The 16,992-nt window shown below is 40.1% G+C and overlaps 1 protein-coding gene across 2 annotated transcripts in view; it reads right to left on the reverse strand.

Moving 5' to 3' along the window:
* The window catches only part of KCNB2 (potassium voltage-gated channel subfamily B member 2), a 240,545-nt gene that overhangs the window by 136,122 nt on the left and 87,431 nt on the right, over positions 1-16,992 (reverse strand). For both annotated transcript variants that reach the window (XM_053395868.1, XM_053395867.1), the window contains one exon: positions 15,341-16,022. In XM_053395868.1, the coding sequence (XP_053251843.1) occupies positions 15,341-15,919 (579 nt within the window). In that variant the 5' untranslated portion in view covers positions 15,920-16,022. The remainder of the gene's footprint in view (positions 1-15,340; positions 16,023-16,992) is intronic.

The raw sequence follows: 16,992 nt of genomic DNA on the forward strand, positions 1-16,992 counted from the left end.
TTTTGCCATCTCATCAAGCTCCTTGTGATGTGTTTGTGTATGATATTTGCATTTCAATAGAAAGTGCCTTCTCTTCTCTCATCCTCTTCCTTTCTTTCCTGTAATCAGTTGGTACCTCTGAAGAATTCATTAATATGTAAATTGCTGCATTTGAATTGATTGGCACAGGGATTCCTGGGGAGCTATGTATGCACACAGACTCAAATTCTGTATAGCCAAAAGGATTCCCTCCCCATCTCTCAGATGACATCATTTTAAACATAATTGGTACATGTATAAAGTTAGCTAGCTTGGGGATTTTCTTGTAATTCCTATCTTTTCCAGAAATAAATGACGGATGTGAATGGAAAGAGGTGGTACAAGGGGTGATTACTCTGTCTGCAGTGTTGGATCTCCTTCAACCTGCATTTTACCTCTCAGTCTGATTTAACTCTGAAGACTTAAGCACCGGAATAGTGCACTTTACTTCTTTCCATTAAAAAAAAGTCCTGAAAGAGAATGTTTCCCTGAAAAGGCTCGTTGCTAAAACCCTGCTGTCCTAGAGTCTGTTTACTATTAACTCTTTCTGTGGCTCCAGAGAGCCAGTATATTGGAATTAAACATTGTTTTGATGCCCGGGTTACAGTTTACTTTAAAGTGCTTAGGATCACACAGTAGATAACCTAATATTCCTAGAAGGCAAGTATTTGTTATATGATGGGGAGTACATTCTACCAATGGGATTTCCCACGACCAATTTTCTGTTTTCAATTTCATAGCCCATCAGACAAAATATTGATGCTGAACTACAGGCAGAATCACTGAAAATGGAGGGAAAGTTTCAATCCATCCAAATATAATTCTCTAACCTCTCTATGAGAGCTGAATGTGTATGCAGCCAGAGAATGGGGAAGGATATTTCAGGAAGCTTATCCTCTCTACAGTTGTCATTAATACCAGCAACAAATATTATAATAGGAATTAGTGTGTCATGGCCTCATTGCTGTATTTATGGTGACGACTGGTATTCCTTTTATGAAGCAAAACACTGGTATTATGTGAACAATTTTTTTGGCATGCTTCTCTTATCCTTATATCTACATACCAATTAAGATAGATGAAAGCTATTTCAGTGTTAAAAACTAATTGTTTGCAGTGTTCCTCAGACTGTTGACTGTGAAGCATATTTATAAGTGAAATACTACAAAGTGCCTCCACTTGGTCTATGCCAAGTACATTCACACTTAATGGACTAAGAATGTAGGCTGAGCCTAATGAAATTCCAATAGAAGAGAAAGATGTGGTTGATAGAGAAGGCATGTTCTGGCATTCATCTGAATGCAAGAAGCCAAATCTGGGCCTATTTGCTGGGTTGCACACACAAACCCCACCACCAATGTCCCAAAGTATATTGCCCAGCCTGCTCAGTCTCCAACCTTCCCCACACTGAGCAGGGCGGGTCTGCAACAGGCTTCTACTCACATTCTCTTCAGCACAAGCAAAAATGTCCATGCAATTAGGGATCCTGTTAAAACAAGTTCCGCAATTATGCAATGTCTTTCAAGGAAACATGAGTAGAGACTGAGCAGGTGAGGTAAAATGCACTGAGATTTTGAAGGTGGGACTTGCCTATATGGCCCTATTCCCCCCCCCCCAATATTTCAAGACTTCAGCTTTGGTTTTCTTCAGCTAGAGCTGAATAGGGATCTCTGAGTACCATCAATAATAGGACTAAGTGGAAAGACTCAAGATCTAGAAAGGAAACAGAAAGTGCAGGTAGTCAGTCTCACCTGTCCTCCCTATGAAGCTCATTCACAGCAGGCTGACATGTGAGTCCACATAGAACTCAGCAAAGATCTTACCTCTAATCTAAAGCCTGCAAGTTTTTTAACTTAATGAAACACTCTGGTCTGCCATGCCATTACTGCAGCAACAGATGTACTTAAACCAGCATATCACTCAGTAGGCCTGTGCTCAAATATGATGTGGGGGTTTTCCATGCTAGAATCAGGAACACCTGGTGGGACGGGGGGGGGGGATGGGGACACAAGCACAGAAAGTACCCATGTTAGGTGGGAGTTATATGTGCTAGTGACAGTAGAAGCACACTATGAAGAACTCAAGGAATGGACAGAAAAGGGGAGAATGGGGGGGGGATGTCAAGAAGAAGGTGAAAGGTGCTGCTCTTTGGGTGATGTTGCCGAAGCTGATGAGGATGGCTCTTCTTCCCCAGAAGAGATTTTGTAATACTTATGGAAATTCTAAGGACAAATCAGAATTCCATAGTGATGGGGGGAAAGCAAATCCCCTGATAAAGAATGTTGCTTGCAAGGAACAAAAGGACAGGCAGAGAAAATTCCCCATCACCTATTTTTGAAACAAAAGAACACACACATACAAGCCATCATAATATAACAATTATTTTGAATGTCTGGGGTAATGACATTTTCCTCACTTGAAAGAAAGTGTGCCTGTTTTCTACATGCACTAATGTGGTCTCAAATATACTTTGTGCCATTGGTGTTGCTAGTAAACACCTATTATAATATGCAATCTAATTAGTTAACTGCTCATTAGAGCTTCAGCTCCATTTTAAATTTTTTGATTGCTGCTTTTATATTGTTATTGTTGATTTTTTTAAAGTTTTCCTCTTGTTTTGATACATGTGTCCTTTTCTTAACAACTAGAGATTGATGAATCTGTAAATGTTGGTTTCTCATTTTTCAAATCACATATCCACAGCAGTTTATCTTTAAAAAATCCCCAAAACAAGTCTCCCACACATTTTAGTGCACAAATCTCCTAATATACATGTTTCCGTAGCCAGGTTCACCCAATATACGGTACACATTTTTGCAAGACATTGTACTTACTGTAATGCATTTGTGTGTGCTATTTTCAATAATACATGTATCTTAAATCACAATTCTTCCTAAGAATTTTTGTACACATGTTTTGGTTGGAGAACTGGATCACAAAATTTGGAGATGTGTGAATTTCATAGGATAGGTGTGTTTCAGTTTGTACATTCATTCTGGGAAGTGTGAATTAGAGAGTTTCACATTAAAATGCAAATGGAACCAATTTTGTGCTACATCTTGGTAGCTACATTTGCTACTGGGCATCTAGCAGGTTTAGTAAACAAAACATGACTAGCAAAATCTCTGCTTCATATGTCTCTGCTAAGTCCTTTGAAAAGGCATGCTATAAATAACAGGGATCTACCAGCAGCTTCCGTTACTAGTTCCAAAGTCTGAAGTCTTTTGCAAAGCAAATTCATAAATTCTGGTTCATGTCAGCATTTACCAAACCCATTGCCTAGTTTTTCATTCTCTCTGTCTGCAAATTCAAAAGGCATTTTTGCAGGATGTTAGAGGAGATAATACAAATTTGTTTTATTATCTGAATGATGAATGCTTTGCTGCCTTGTGTTAAAAGCTCTTGTGCACAGATGCATAGACCTTAGTGACACCAGCACAAACAATAACTTGCTTTGGGTTTTGAGTAAAATTAAAATTTTGATTAATAATTCAATCAAACTGATTGATTTATCAAGAACGTTATCAGGGTTGGTGGCAAGGTACTACAATTTTGAATTTGGTTAGTTAAGGAGGCTGTCCAAGCTGACCTATTTATTATAAATAAATAAGGTATTTATTATTTTCTTATTATTTATTTATATATACAAATATTTATATACTGCTGCATCATAAAGATATATCACAGCGGTTTACAACAATACAAAAACCTAAAACCAAACAATAAGATTATAACAAGTTAAAAAGAAAAAGAAATTAAAAACAAACATCAAAAGACCATGGTGGGAGATGTGCTCTTAATTGCCTTACATAGGGCTGGCAGAATAGAAATGTTTTCAGCAGCCATAAAAGTTGGCCCAGAAGGCACCTGCTGAATCTCTATTTGCAGAGTACAGTGGTACCTCGGGTTAAGAACTTAATTTGTTCTGGAGGTCTGTTCTTAACCTGAAACTGTTCTTAACCTGAAACACCACTTTAGCTAATGGGGCCTCCTGCTGCTGCTGCTGCGCCGCCGCCACATGATTTCTGTTCTCATCCTGAAGCAAAGTTCTTAACCCGAGGTAATATTTCTGGGTTAGCGGAGTCTGTAACCTGAAGCGTATATAACCCGAAGCATATGTAACCCGAGGTACCACTGTATTCCACAGGACAGGGCCGATGACCCTAAAGGCTTGGTGTATTATTGTTGTCAAATGAGCCTCACCAACTCAGGGAACGAGCTGTACATTTATAATATAGTTCTTTGTGTTTTTAACTGTGTGGTACGTCACCTAGAGATCTTCAAATAACAAGCAAATAACAATTCTACTAAAATAAAATAAAATAAAATAACAGCAAGAGCAACAAGAACAAAGTTCACAGATTTAGATAATTACTTTAGAAATACCCAAAGACTTATGCATGCCCAGTGGAACTTTAGACTTTCCACTTTGGCACAGCAAGTACCTATTTCATGTCATAAACCGCTTTATCTTGAAGCAATTTGCTGACTACATGTGTGTCTACCATATGCAATTTAGAAAATTCAGTCCCAAGTCCCACTGAGCCAGTTCTCTAGATCCGAGACACTGAAATGGCTAACTCAATTTTAGGAGAAGGTCAGGGGCTATGTTCTAATATAATACAGATGTCTTCTGTGTGCAGTCATTGTTTGTAGTTTATTGACTTTTTCATTGTAACATTGAGCCATCATTTTAAGTGAGTTAGAATCATTTTCTCCAGGAGAACCAGACATGTCACTAAAGCAAGGCTGATTGATCAACCTAATAAATTTAATTAAGCAAACTTAATGATGAGATTATAATGCTGTGCAACAAATCTGTCTAGAATTTCACCTCAAAGAGCCTGTTCCTATAGATCAACTTTATTTGTAACGGTGCAAGCCCAGTCTTCTTTGCTTGACTTTAAAGTCCAAAATTATTCATAGGAAAGGGTCAGAGCAGACCCCCCCTCACCATTTCTACCCATAATCTTACATTTGTCATTTCAGTTCACTGAAAATACTGCCTTGCATAATATTACATGAACCAATGATGAGTTAAAGTGAGCATGGTAATAATGCAAAGAATGTCAGCTCTCTACCAAAAGAGTATCCAGGATTTGATTGTTGACATCCGGAACTGTGTTATTGTTACTTGGCTGACCTTGGGCTAGGTCTGGTGTGTCCTTTACTTCTGCTATTTTAAGCATCATCAAACCTTTGTGGTTGCATCAATTGGGTTGCAATGAAAGAAACTAAAACATGGAATTCTGAGTGGCAGTGTCCTCCCCAGTGCCTTGCAGTGAAATTCAATACAACTCAGGATGGAGGGAAAATTGCTTCTAAGAAACATTTTGTGCAGAATTTTGCTATGCTTAGACTGTTCTTTAGTTTTCTTCACACAGGAAAGAACAGAAAAGCTTAGATAAGCCACACAGGTTTTAGGCAAGTGGCGTCAAAGGGTTTAGGTATTATCTTAGTGAAGACAATGCCATTTTTGTCAAACACTACTGAGTAAACACACACTGCATACAATTCCTTGTTTGAACAGGGTCAGCAACACAATTTTTATTAACTTCCGTGGAATCAGCATTTCACTCTTGACAGTCATTGGAGATTTGTTAGAACCAGAACATTTCAATTCAAGCTCAGATTGGGCAAACTTTTTCCATTTTTGAAGATGTTCCTGTCTAAGATACTGCCTTAGGTCAGGCATTATATCCCAGATAGTTGAAACCATAGGAGCCAACTCCTAGGAACCACAAAATGTTTGAGGGGCCCAGCCCACCCCACCCCAAAAGTTGATGGGCATTGCCATTCAAATGGTGTGCATGCACACCATCATGTGACTGATTATGTGGGGTAGGGCTTACCTGTTCCCGCCCAGTATTTTATTCAATTTGGCACCCCTGGTTGAAACTGACCAACTTTCAGGCAACAACTAGAACTCACTCTATAGCCACATGCCTGTTTTATCACCCAGCTGCTACTGGTGGTGGTAGAGAATGTGAGGGTTGTGATAGGTCATTGTGGTGGGTTCTGTCCCCTGACTTTCTAGGATGGGAAGGGTTCAGTCTCCAACCAGAACAGGTTGGCCATCCTTGGCCCAATGAAACAAACAGATCAAAACAACCCGTGGCTTTTCTTCACTATATATATTTCATCCTGGTACCGTTATCTACTTTTTAAGGCCAATTCTTAACAGCTAACTTCATGCCTTAATCAAAAATTTTCTATTACAGGCAAAATGGACACATGCATAAATCACATCCAATAGGGAATGCAGATTATTCTCCAACCAAATATTTTCAGTTAAGGGGCCCATTTATAAATCAATGGCCAGATTCCTAGCTAAAGTAAACTAAATAAGCTCCTTTAGCTTCTAGAAGGTGTTATCTGGCCTTTAAAAATCAATAATGTGCAGCCCACAGTGACATAATTATCATCTTTCTGGATGCGGTTCACTAAAGCATTGGCCCTGCACAACCTCCATTCACTTCAATTGGGCTTGCGTGAGAGCAGCACTCTGCCTAAGGAACAGATGGCATTATCCAATCAAACAGATCTTTCCGATAAGATGCTGTTTTCTCCCACAGCTGTGCAAGTCTCACATGCCCAGGCTTTAATATGCCACAGTGGTGAGGTATGTGGAATAGTATGGTTTGCCTATCAAAATACTCATATGGAATAGGAGCTTCATTTCATAAATGTCATGCACTAGCTGGTATAAACAACACAGGGAGAGAGAGACAGAAACCTATCCAGCCACATAGCCTTTAGGGATTTGTCTGCCTAAGTGTGCTATTACATCATCATGCAGATAAGCCAGAGATCAGCATGCCAAACCCAGCACACAGGGACATCATATGGATTTACTATGTTCCTAGGAAGTAGATTACAATCATAGGGACAATGTCTAGATCTATGTTTGTGACAAGTGCAGCATGGTCAATATACATGCCGCCTTCATTTTTATTCAGCACCTTGAGCATCTTATTTCTTAGCTGTTTCACAATAATCTCATGAGAATAACTAGCTTCTTGGAATGATGTGCAATGACATATTACAACTTGCCCCATAAAAGGCAGAAGAAAAAGGCATGTTTGTTTATTTAGGCAACATATTGGAAATGAAAAGCCCATTCATGGTGTACACAGTGATCTTCCTAGGTCACCTCCCATTTCAGTTTCTTACACTCTGGCAAAAGTAGTGCTATCAGGGCAGGAAACTAGTGATCTCAGTCAGTAAAATGAGTACAGTGGTACCTCGGGTTAAGAACTTAATTCGTTCTGGAGGTTCATTCTTAACCTGAAACTGTTCTTAACCTGAAGCACCACTTTAGCTAATGGGGCCTCCCGCTGCCGTGCGATGTCTGTTCTCATCTTGAAGCAAAGTTCTTAACCCGAGGTACTATTTCTGGGTTAGAGGAGTCTGTAACCTGAAGTGTCTGTAACCTGAAGTGTATATAACCAGAGGTACCACTGTAGAAGGACCCCCAAACAGTGCTTCCCTCATTTTGAAGTAAGTGGAGTCATGCACATTACTATCTCAATAAGGTCTTCCTGGTTAGATCATTGAGTTAAGAGGCTAAAATAATCTAATTGCAGCAATGCCCAGAAAAGCATAGGTAGTTTAGTTAACTAACAGTTTGAAAATACAGTGGTAGCTCAGGTTCAGAACAGTTTCAGGTTAAGAACTTACCTCCTGAACGAATTAAGTTCTTAACTCAAGGTACCACTGTACAAATTATGTGTCCGCACAATTTTCCAGAATGCTTGAATTTAAAAAAAAATTGCTGCAGTCCAGGAAGTTCTTTCAAGGACACTCCATATCAGCCAGCCTTCAGCAAGCACAATTTGGGATCCCATTCTGGCTTATGATGGAAAAGAACTGGTTGTAAAGATGGGAGACCCATGTAACCAAAGCCACCAAAGGATAACAGAAGTCAGGATAAAGAGCCCTGTTGCATCAAACCAATGGCCTGTCTAGTCTAGCATACCATTTCCTCACAGTGCTCAGCCTCTGGAAAAACCCCAGGGAACATATGAGGCCAATAGCCTTCTGTTGCCCCAGCAGCTGGTATTCAAGAGCATACTGCTTCTGAACATGGAGGTTCTACAGAGCCATCATGACCAACTGGCATCGACAGACTTATCCCCCATGAATCAGTTTATTCTCCTTTTGAGATAATAGATTGTGGCAGCATCTTGTTGCAACAGCCACATATAATATTATTCAGGAGCTTAATAGACATTGAGTTTCCACTGCAGGGCTGGGTTAGCAAAAACAGGGGAAAGAGCTGGACTGACAAGCACTTGGCAGACCACAGAAGACATGGCTGGTCAGCTGTGTTTTAGACAGCAATCCAGGCTGTTCAGGCCTGTCCTAGGAGTATGTACAATCATGCCCATATTTTCCAGTACAGCCAAAATACAGCTTCCCTGTAGCTCTATTCATAAAACATGATCAAACCAACAGTCCTCTCTTCCTGGTGCATGACAGGAAATATCCCTTTCCTTTGTGCTTTTGATGACTGGCGATCCTCTCTTCTACAGCTGTTAGAAACCATTGATAGATTGTCTGAGTTTGGCTCCCTGTCCCTGGTGTTACCTTTTCAAAGTATCTGAGTTATGAAAAACTGTCAACAACTAACAGGTTCCTTTCAGTGGGTCCTTTCCTTGTTTTATTCAGTCTCCAGAATATTCAGCAATACCATTGTAAAGAAGGTAGCCTATCATTCTAGAGGTGAGCCAGAAAGAAGCCTTATGTATAATTCACCAAGGCACTGAAATGCCACTGAGGTAGGATAGTCCAAATACTGGGTTTCTCTCTTCTTCCTTCTTCTTTGTAGCTATAATTGTGCCAGCTAAATATAATGCTGAATCATTAGCTACTCGATACCTTCCTCAGAAAGCACTGAAGGTAAATAATATTTTAATAATTGACTCACTCGTCCACATGCACAAGCTTTTAAAAACAAAATCAATTAGGAACTGACATTCTATTGCATTTCTTAATATACTTTCGGTGGAGCAAAGCAGTGAACTCACATAAATTTTTGCTTTCTGATAGTAAATGATACTTTTATTATTACATTTTAATGACCGAGGATAAATTTAGCAGTTGGTTTTAAATTCAAGGGAGCTGCCAAGGTAGCCCTGTATGCTACTGTGCTGGCACCAGGATTTTGAAGGCCCTTGGGCATGGCACCATTCAATGCTACCCTGACCTGGAAGAAGCAGAACATGCACACAGAGAATCCTTATAAGCTGTGTCTGCTTTCCTTGCACACTCTGCACATTGCACACCCAAGTGGCAATGATTCCATTCTTAGATCTATGGGCCCTCTGCTGTCTCGTGTACTGCATCCGTTGGGGACTTGGGGCCTATGGCACCCTGTGTGAGGCCAAAATTTGGCACACACATTCCAGCTCCAGCCCTCACACTGCCTTCTCAAAGGTAAGGAGCTGCCTAGGCAGGGTCCTAGAGCCCCCAAATCTCCTTCCCAAACCTGGGAAAGCACTAACTAGGCTTTGGGAAGGAGAAGGGAGGACTTTAGCACCCTGCCAAAGCCTCATGCCTCCTTCCCAAAGCCCAGCACCTAATCTACAGGGCTCTGAAATGGTGCCCCTTGGCTCAGTGTCCATTGTGTGCACACTGCTCCCACAGCCCTAAATCTGCCCCGACTGCTTTGTTGTTGACTTGAATCAAATCTTTTGGAGGCCTTAACCTTTACACATGCCAATGTCTATAAAAATACAGTGAATACCAGGTTATGCAAATGAACAACACACACCATGAAGTCTTTCTGCGTCTTAATAAGGGTGAAGGGTAATTACACTTTCTTTAATTGATTAGCAGCTAATAAATTAGGATGCTATTCCCAGGGGAGAAAGCCAGTAAGTGGAGTTTTATAAAACAGATGTTCCAAATGAGAAGGACCTATTGAAGCAATACCTTCAAACTCTTCCAGTTTAAAAGTACTTTAAAGGGAGAAGTATATACTTTAATCTCTCATCAACAGCTACTCCCATTGATCCACACATGCATTGTAATCAAGGGGTGGAAACTTAACAGTAATTTAAAATACGCAGGTCCAAAAGTTGTACACTATTTTTCACTCCGATTTAAGCACAATACATGCACTTAACGGGGCCAATGGGGTGGGGATGGAGATTTGCAACTGAGTCATTTGTGGGGAAATATTCTGCAAGCGATCTAACCGTCAAGAATTTTTGATTCAGTCAAATGCTGCCATTTGTACTATGATGTGCAGATCTCTAAATCATCCTGTAAATGCACATTTATTTTTTTAAAAAAGGAGTTTATAGAATCTGGTGTTAAGGACTCCCATGCCTACGCTGAGAGGCATCACATTCCATCATGGTGAAATGAAAACTCAGTCCTAAAGCCTCAATTATGAGTGCAGCTTTGCTCCAGTGCATCCCCACTTCTGCCCTTTTGGCCCATAGCAGACAGCATCACACACCACTGTATGACAACCATATATTGCCAGGAAGATGATCCTATTTCAATGAATGTGGTGCAGGTTTCTATATGCCATATACCATAACTAGGGATGGAGAAATTCAATTCAGTATGCATTTAAAGCCAAGTTTATTTAATTCACACTGTCTGAAACAATATGTGAACTGAAACACAGATGTCTTAGACTCTTAATCTCATTGTTATGGATTCAAACCCCATGCTGGACAAAATATTCCTGCATTGTGGGGGGTTGGACTCAATGACCTTTGTGGTCCCTTCCAATTCTACAATTCTATAACTGCCCTCTGTAAAAGAGGGCAGATGAACACCCTTCGTAGATGACTGGGATAGCTCAGGTTGTAGAGCATAAGACTTTTAATCTCAGGGTCTTTCAAAAGCTGCCCTTATCTGAATTTTGCAATTCAGTTCTCCAGCCAAACAATGTTTACACAAATAATTGTAATAGAAGAAAGTTTGCATAAAAGGAAAGATATTAGTGAACATACAAATTGCATTATATTGGGGGAAAGTGCTGGCAAAAATGGTCAAAGCTGCATAGAAAAATGTGTTTATTAGGAGATATTTGCACTAGAATGAATTTGCACTGATGAATTTTCTTTTTGTTTTAGTTCATTTTCTTTTTTAATCATAACAATTTTTATTAAATTTATTAAATTTTCAAATATTACACTTTAAATTAAACACTTTTATTATACCTTGCATTTATTGATTTCCCTCCCTCCCCTTTCCAAGGTTCATTTAACTTTTCCACCATTCCTGCATATTTTAACATATCCATCTAATTTAATTTCCCTATCTTACATCATTTCAAAATATGTTATACTGTTCAATTACTTTAATACTGCTAGCATTTTTAGCTGTGCACAATTATTTTTAATATACTTGACAAAAAATTTCCACCCCTCTTTAAATACCTGTTCTTGCTCTCTTATTCTACTTGTTAGACCTGCTAATTCTGCAGAATTGCAGTTATGAATTTTCAAGATTTTTTTAAAATCACAAATTGCTGTAAAATGTGATCAACCGAATTTAAGAGTGGATAAGTGAGAAACTGAGATAATCGAAATTGGCAGCTCCTTCTACTCCTCACCACAGCCAAAGCCCAAACATGGGGGGGGGGTGTCAGGCGTGATTCTTGAAGATATTAAGAGCTTTAGAAAAGCTATGTGACTAACCTAATGGTGCTTTAGAAGATAATGTTTCAGAATTATCTCTCTTGCATGTGCCTTCTGAGGCATGGTTGGTGGCAACATACAAGAGGACCTTCTCTGTGCAGGTGCCAACCCCATATGCAGAACTCTTCACCCCATGAGGATGTTATATTTTATTGAGTAGCAGGGGGGACTGCTTTATACCGCATCAAACTATTGGTCCATCTTACTTAGTATTGTGTACACCGTCTGACAGCAGTTTTCCAGAACTCTCTCAAAACCCTACCTGGAGATGCCAGAGGCTGAACCTGAGACCTTCTGCAAGCAAAGGCAATACTCTGCTACTGAAGTATATTTCTCTTTAACATGCCTCCATTTTTTGTTGTTGTTTCATTTAGTTTATTGAACGTTCAATTTGGCAATTTGTGATCTTGCTCTTTTTTGCTGCTTTTAGCCTGGTAGCTGTGTTTTAACGATGGATTACTCTTATGTTTATGATTCATTTTTATTTTGTAAGCTGCTTGAAGTGGGGTGTTTATAAATTTGTGTATAAATATCAAATAAACATTCCAGTAGCAAAGGTTTATTTTAGATCTGCAAGCCTCCACACTACTTCTCCATCTTTTCGAGTGGTGAATTATTGGAGCAGATCAAAAAATTTGGTGACGTCCCAGAGATCAGTTCTAACATCACTTTTCAGAGTACACTGAGCAGCACGTGTGGGAATATGTGCAAGCTCTCATAAACTGTATGCGCAACACAGTGCAGTTTTCCTTCACTGTAAGCCAGTTAGACAGTAAGGAGGAGTCTAATACACCTTCCCAGCCAACGTCTTTCTACTTTTTCAAACAGTTGTAAGATTGTGTTTACATTCTAGACTTAAACAGGTTTCAGTGACATTCCATCTTCACAGGGAATCCTGAGAACTGTGGTTCTGTGTGGATGGATCAAATTTCAACAGCATACACTTAGCATCCTTCATTACAATTCCCAGGGTTCTTTACTTTAAGAGCTGTGATGACAATGGAACGGACTCCCTCAGAAGGTGGTGGACTCTCCATCAAAGGTTTGTAAACAGAGGTTGGATGGCCATCTGTCAGGAATTCTTTAGCTGTGATTTGTACATAGCAGGAGGCTACACTACATAAGCATGGGGCCCCTGTCAATTCTACAATTGTGTGATTTGTGGTGCAGACATATTGCAAATGTCAAAACCACTTTGCTCTGTAGATTGCAGTTCATGGATTGAACCCAACGCTAGTCCTACTCAGAGGAGACCTATTGAAGTTAATGAACTAACCCAGGTCAATTAATTCCAGTGGGTTTACTCTGAGTAAAATTTTGTTGCATTCAATTTCTCAAAATGAGAGTAAGAATGGTGACGTCCAATGACACAAGAGTAGAATGGGACTTCTCCTTCTCTCCCCCTTCCACCTCCCTGAATCCAGCAAATTTGCTCCATAAGGTCCTCCAAGGGAAGAGACAATCTATTCCACCAACAGGGTCCATTCCACTGGCAGATGGACACTACTGGATTTCATCAATGAAGTTGTATAAAAATAAAAGCATGTACTTTTCCCTACAATGATTATTTAATCCAAAGTAATTCCCGAGACAGAAGGCAGGCCAGCTGTATTCTGCAAACCTGACACCAGTAGGTTGAGGATCAGTGAGCCACAGAAAGCTTCTGATCTATCCCATGCTCTCTAAGGATGCAATGTGGCAGCTCAATGACATGCCCCATCTCCTCCAGACGGGTCTCTGGGATCTTGAACACACAGCTAGTTAGTGACACACTGCTGCTGGGATTCTGCCTCAGCGCAGGCGGCAGTTGCAATTCTGTTTGAACAGACAGAGCAAACACAGGCAGATCACGCACTACAAAAACAACTCAGGCACCTGTTGCTTCCAGATAATAGACTAGGAATCAGATGCATGGAAATACTGTACTACAGGACCAGAGGGACAGCATGTGAGCTTGAGGGTCCAATTCATAAGAGCTTTAAAGAAGAGCCATAATATATTCTAATGTGAGGAGTGCTTTCTTACGTATGTATAAATTAAATTAAGTCATGAAATAGGATTTGGAAATATTTTTGGGCCAGAACGGCGGCTTATCCATTTGAGAGAAACACAAAATCCTGAAATCATATAGTGCAGGGTGACTCCATTAAAGCCTGTAGGTCTACTTTAATATTTTGAACTGCTATCAGAATGTATGGCAATTTCAGCACTGTGCAGCTTTTGTTAGGCATATTCCCTAACATTTTTTGTAGTAAAATTTCATCAAATACATGAATAATCTTTGAGTGGATTCAGGAATTGGCTTGGATCCTGAGTTACCCTTCTGTTCATCAAAGGGCATTTGATCCAGTGGAAGCTCCTGCTGGGAGGAGTGAGGTGGGACAGGCAGTTCTTGCTCATTTCACCATTGCCACTACACTCCCTCCCTTGCTCTCCTGGGATTTTTGGCAGCCATGGGAGACAGTATAAAAATTGTCCCCCATCCTAACACTCAGATTTAATGTTCAAACCTTCCCCATAAATGAAAATATCCAGTTTTTCTTTATTTCCACACACAAATCAACCATAATATATTTATGTCTTTCACACATAGATTATATATTTATTTATGTCTTTCACACATAGATTATATAAGCAGTGCACCCACTAACTAAAGCCAGTGTGGCAGAAGACATTCCAAAAAGCAGCCTAGGTGGAAATAGGTGCTAGTTCATGCGTAGGCGTATGAAATTTAAAATTAGCAGCTGAGACAAACTTAGCAGCTGAGAGACAGATACGAAAAAAAGAAAAGAAAGAAATTCCCGATTCTTCTATGGAATGTGTAGTCAAGAGTAGTGGGAATCAAAAGTTACATTCTGACAATAAATGGTTAGTCTTCATTTTCAAAAATTGCCATTTCTTCAAAAGCACTTTACCAATTAGTCTGCAATCCTATACCTACTTATTCGGGAGTAAGCCCCACAGACATCAGTAGAACTTACTTCTGCATAGGCATCTACAGGATTGTTTTGTTAATATCTCAGAAATAGCTTGGTGATGCATAATTATATAAACTGCACCCTACATTCCACCCAGCACCCAAGGAAAAAAATGAGAAAGAACAAAGCAAAGTTATGTACATTTATGTGGAAGTAAGCCCTAATATGTTAAGTGGGATTTACTCGCAGTGTGCATAAGTGTGCATAAGATTGCAGTATTTCTAAAACACACACACGCAAGCACTGGCATTAGTTTGACCAATGAATACTACCAGGATCCTGTTCCCCATAGATCCATACAAGGTAAGATCCCCCTATTTTTCTTTAATAGATCACAATTGCTTATACTGCATGGAAGAAAACTTCCTGAGGTCCTCCAACTTTAGGAGGTAGCCTGGCATAAATTATGGAGAAAATCAGTTGGAACAGAGAGTCTCAAAAGTACACCAGAGCACATGGGACTCACCACACAGTCCTTTGGATTTCTCCCACAGATGAAAAAACAGGAAAACTCACAAGCTAAGCCTATATTAGGCTGTAGGGTTGTAACTTAAAAAAAAACAACCCACCTAAAATTGTTACCATAAATTTTTCTGTGAATGTTATCAAGACATAACATGTAACATAAGCAAATATTCTAAACATTTTTGATGACTCTTTAACCACCATCCATTATCTTACCTTCGCAGCAACTGATGAGTTGGGTTTCTCCAACAAGTCCCATAGTTTTTTCCTTTTCTCTGGGCAGCAGGCATTGTCAAACTCTTCCCCTTCTCTTTCTCTCAGTGTCTCTGCCTCTCTCCTTAGCTCTTCATTCATTTGCTCTTTCTTCTGATGGTATCTTGCCTGGCAACAAGATTCTAAGTATATCTCATCAATCCCCCAGTAGTCTAGCTCTTGGCCAAAAGAGAGGGCACACATTTCCTCCATCATGTGTAGCTTTCCCGTCCTGTAGAAATTCAAAATGGAGGTGAAAGCACCCGGGTGTCTATCAAAGAAATATTCATTCTCACTGAGATTATAGTCATCACATACTTCTAGTAAGCATTCGTTTGTATTGCAGTCTCTAAGCTTCCCTAAGCGTGTTCGTGGAAGTCTATCTAAAGTCCTCCATAGAACTTCATGGTTGAGCCCCCCTACATTGATTTTGACTCTCCTTGAACATGCTTTGCTCCGGATTATTTCCACTGGTTCTGGTGGAAGGGACTGGGTAGACCTTGAAGATTTTTTGTTTATCCCTGGAGGAGCCCTTTCGGCCATCCTGACAAGGAAGCAGCAGCAACGCCAGAGTCTTTAGGGGAGAAGCACAAGTAAGGTTGGGTCAGGTTGGGTCCTCTTCAAATAGGGTCCTCCATTTCTGAAGCTGAAAGAAAAATATAGCCATGGCTTAGGATACTGTAAAATATTGTAGCAATTTACAATGCTGCAATGAAGGCAGAAGGTTTCACAGGAGGTTCCACCTTTGGTAGCATGCTTATATGCTTATGGATGCTACATAAATTTTACGGTTGCTGTAGAATGTTATAGTAGCCCCAGCTGAGAACACATCATGAATGGCAAGTTGGAAGTTCTCAATTTCATGGTTCATTAATCCAATACTAATGAGGAATGAGGTTCTGTGGGTGTGTTCCTTCCACTACAAGGTCTGCATTACTGGATTGATATTTAAGCTCTACTGTACCATATTTTGTTGGGAAAATAATCACCAGCACTGGTAAAATTTTGCAACTCCCCCCTACCCAATGCAACCAGTATTTCTAAAGTCAAAAGCTTCCCACACAGTCCTTTGGTGAATTGTTTGTTTGCAAAGGTTCTGTGGAACTTCTGGGTGTGTGTGGGTGTGTGTATGCGCACATGCATTGGCTGCACAACTGAGTTCCCCATGGGGAACTTGATAGCACTACCATTCCCTGCAGAAAGCAGGGCTGCACTCACCACCATCAGATGGGGGCAGCAAATTCAATCCTGCTGGACTGGCTGCACAAAGGTCCCCACAGGGAACCTGATCATGCAGTCAATCCCTGCAGAAAACATCTCTGCAAACTCTATGCTTGGTGCTTTGCTGAGCATAGCCCCTTGCACTGTTTTTGCCCGGGATCTAAAGATATTTAGTGATGGCACCAGGCACACCTCCCTGAGGGCAGCATTCCACTGCAAAAAAGACCCATTCTTGTGTTGCGTGCATGCACCCTCACAGACATGTCCCCATAAAATGTGCACTTCTTGTGGTATAAAAGGCTAATTTGTAAGTTCTTCTTTTTCAGAAGGCATAAAATTTGAGGAATAAACTCACAGATATTCCTTGTTTTTTGTCTTTGAAATACACACCTATT

Source organism: Podarcis raffonei, chromosome 7 (assembly GCF_027172205.1).
Source record: "Podarcis raffonei isolate rPodRaf1 chromosome 7, rPodRaf1.pri, whole genome shotgun sequence".
Classification (NCBI taxonomy): Eukaryota; Metazoa; Chordata; class Lepidosauria; order Squamata; family Lacertidae; genus Podarcis; species Podarcis raffonei.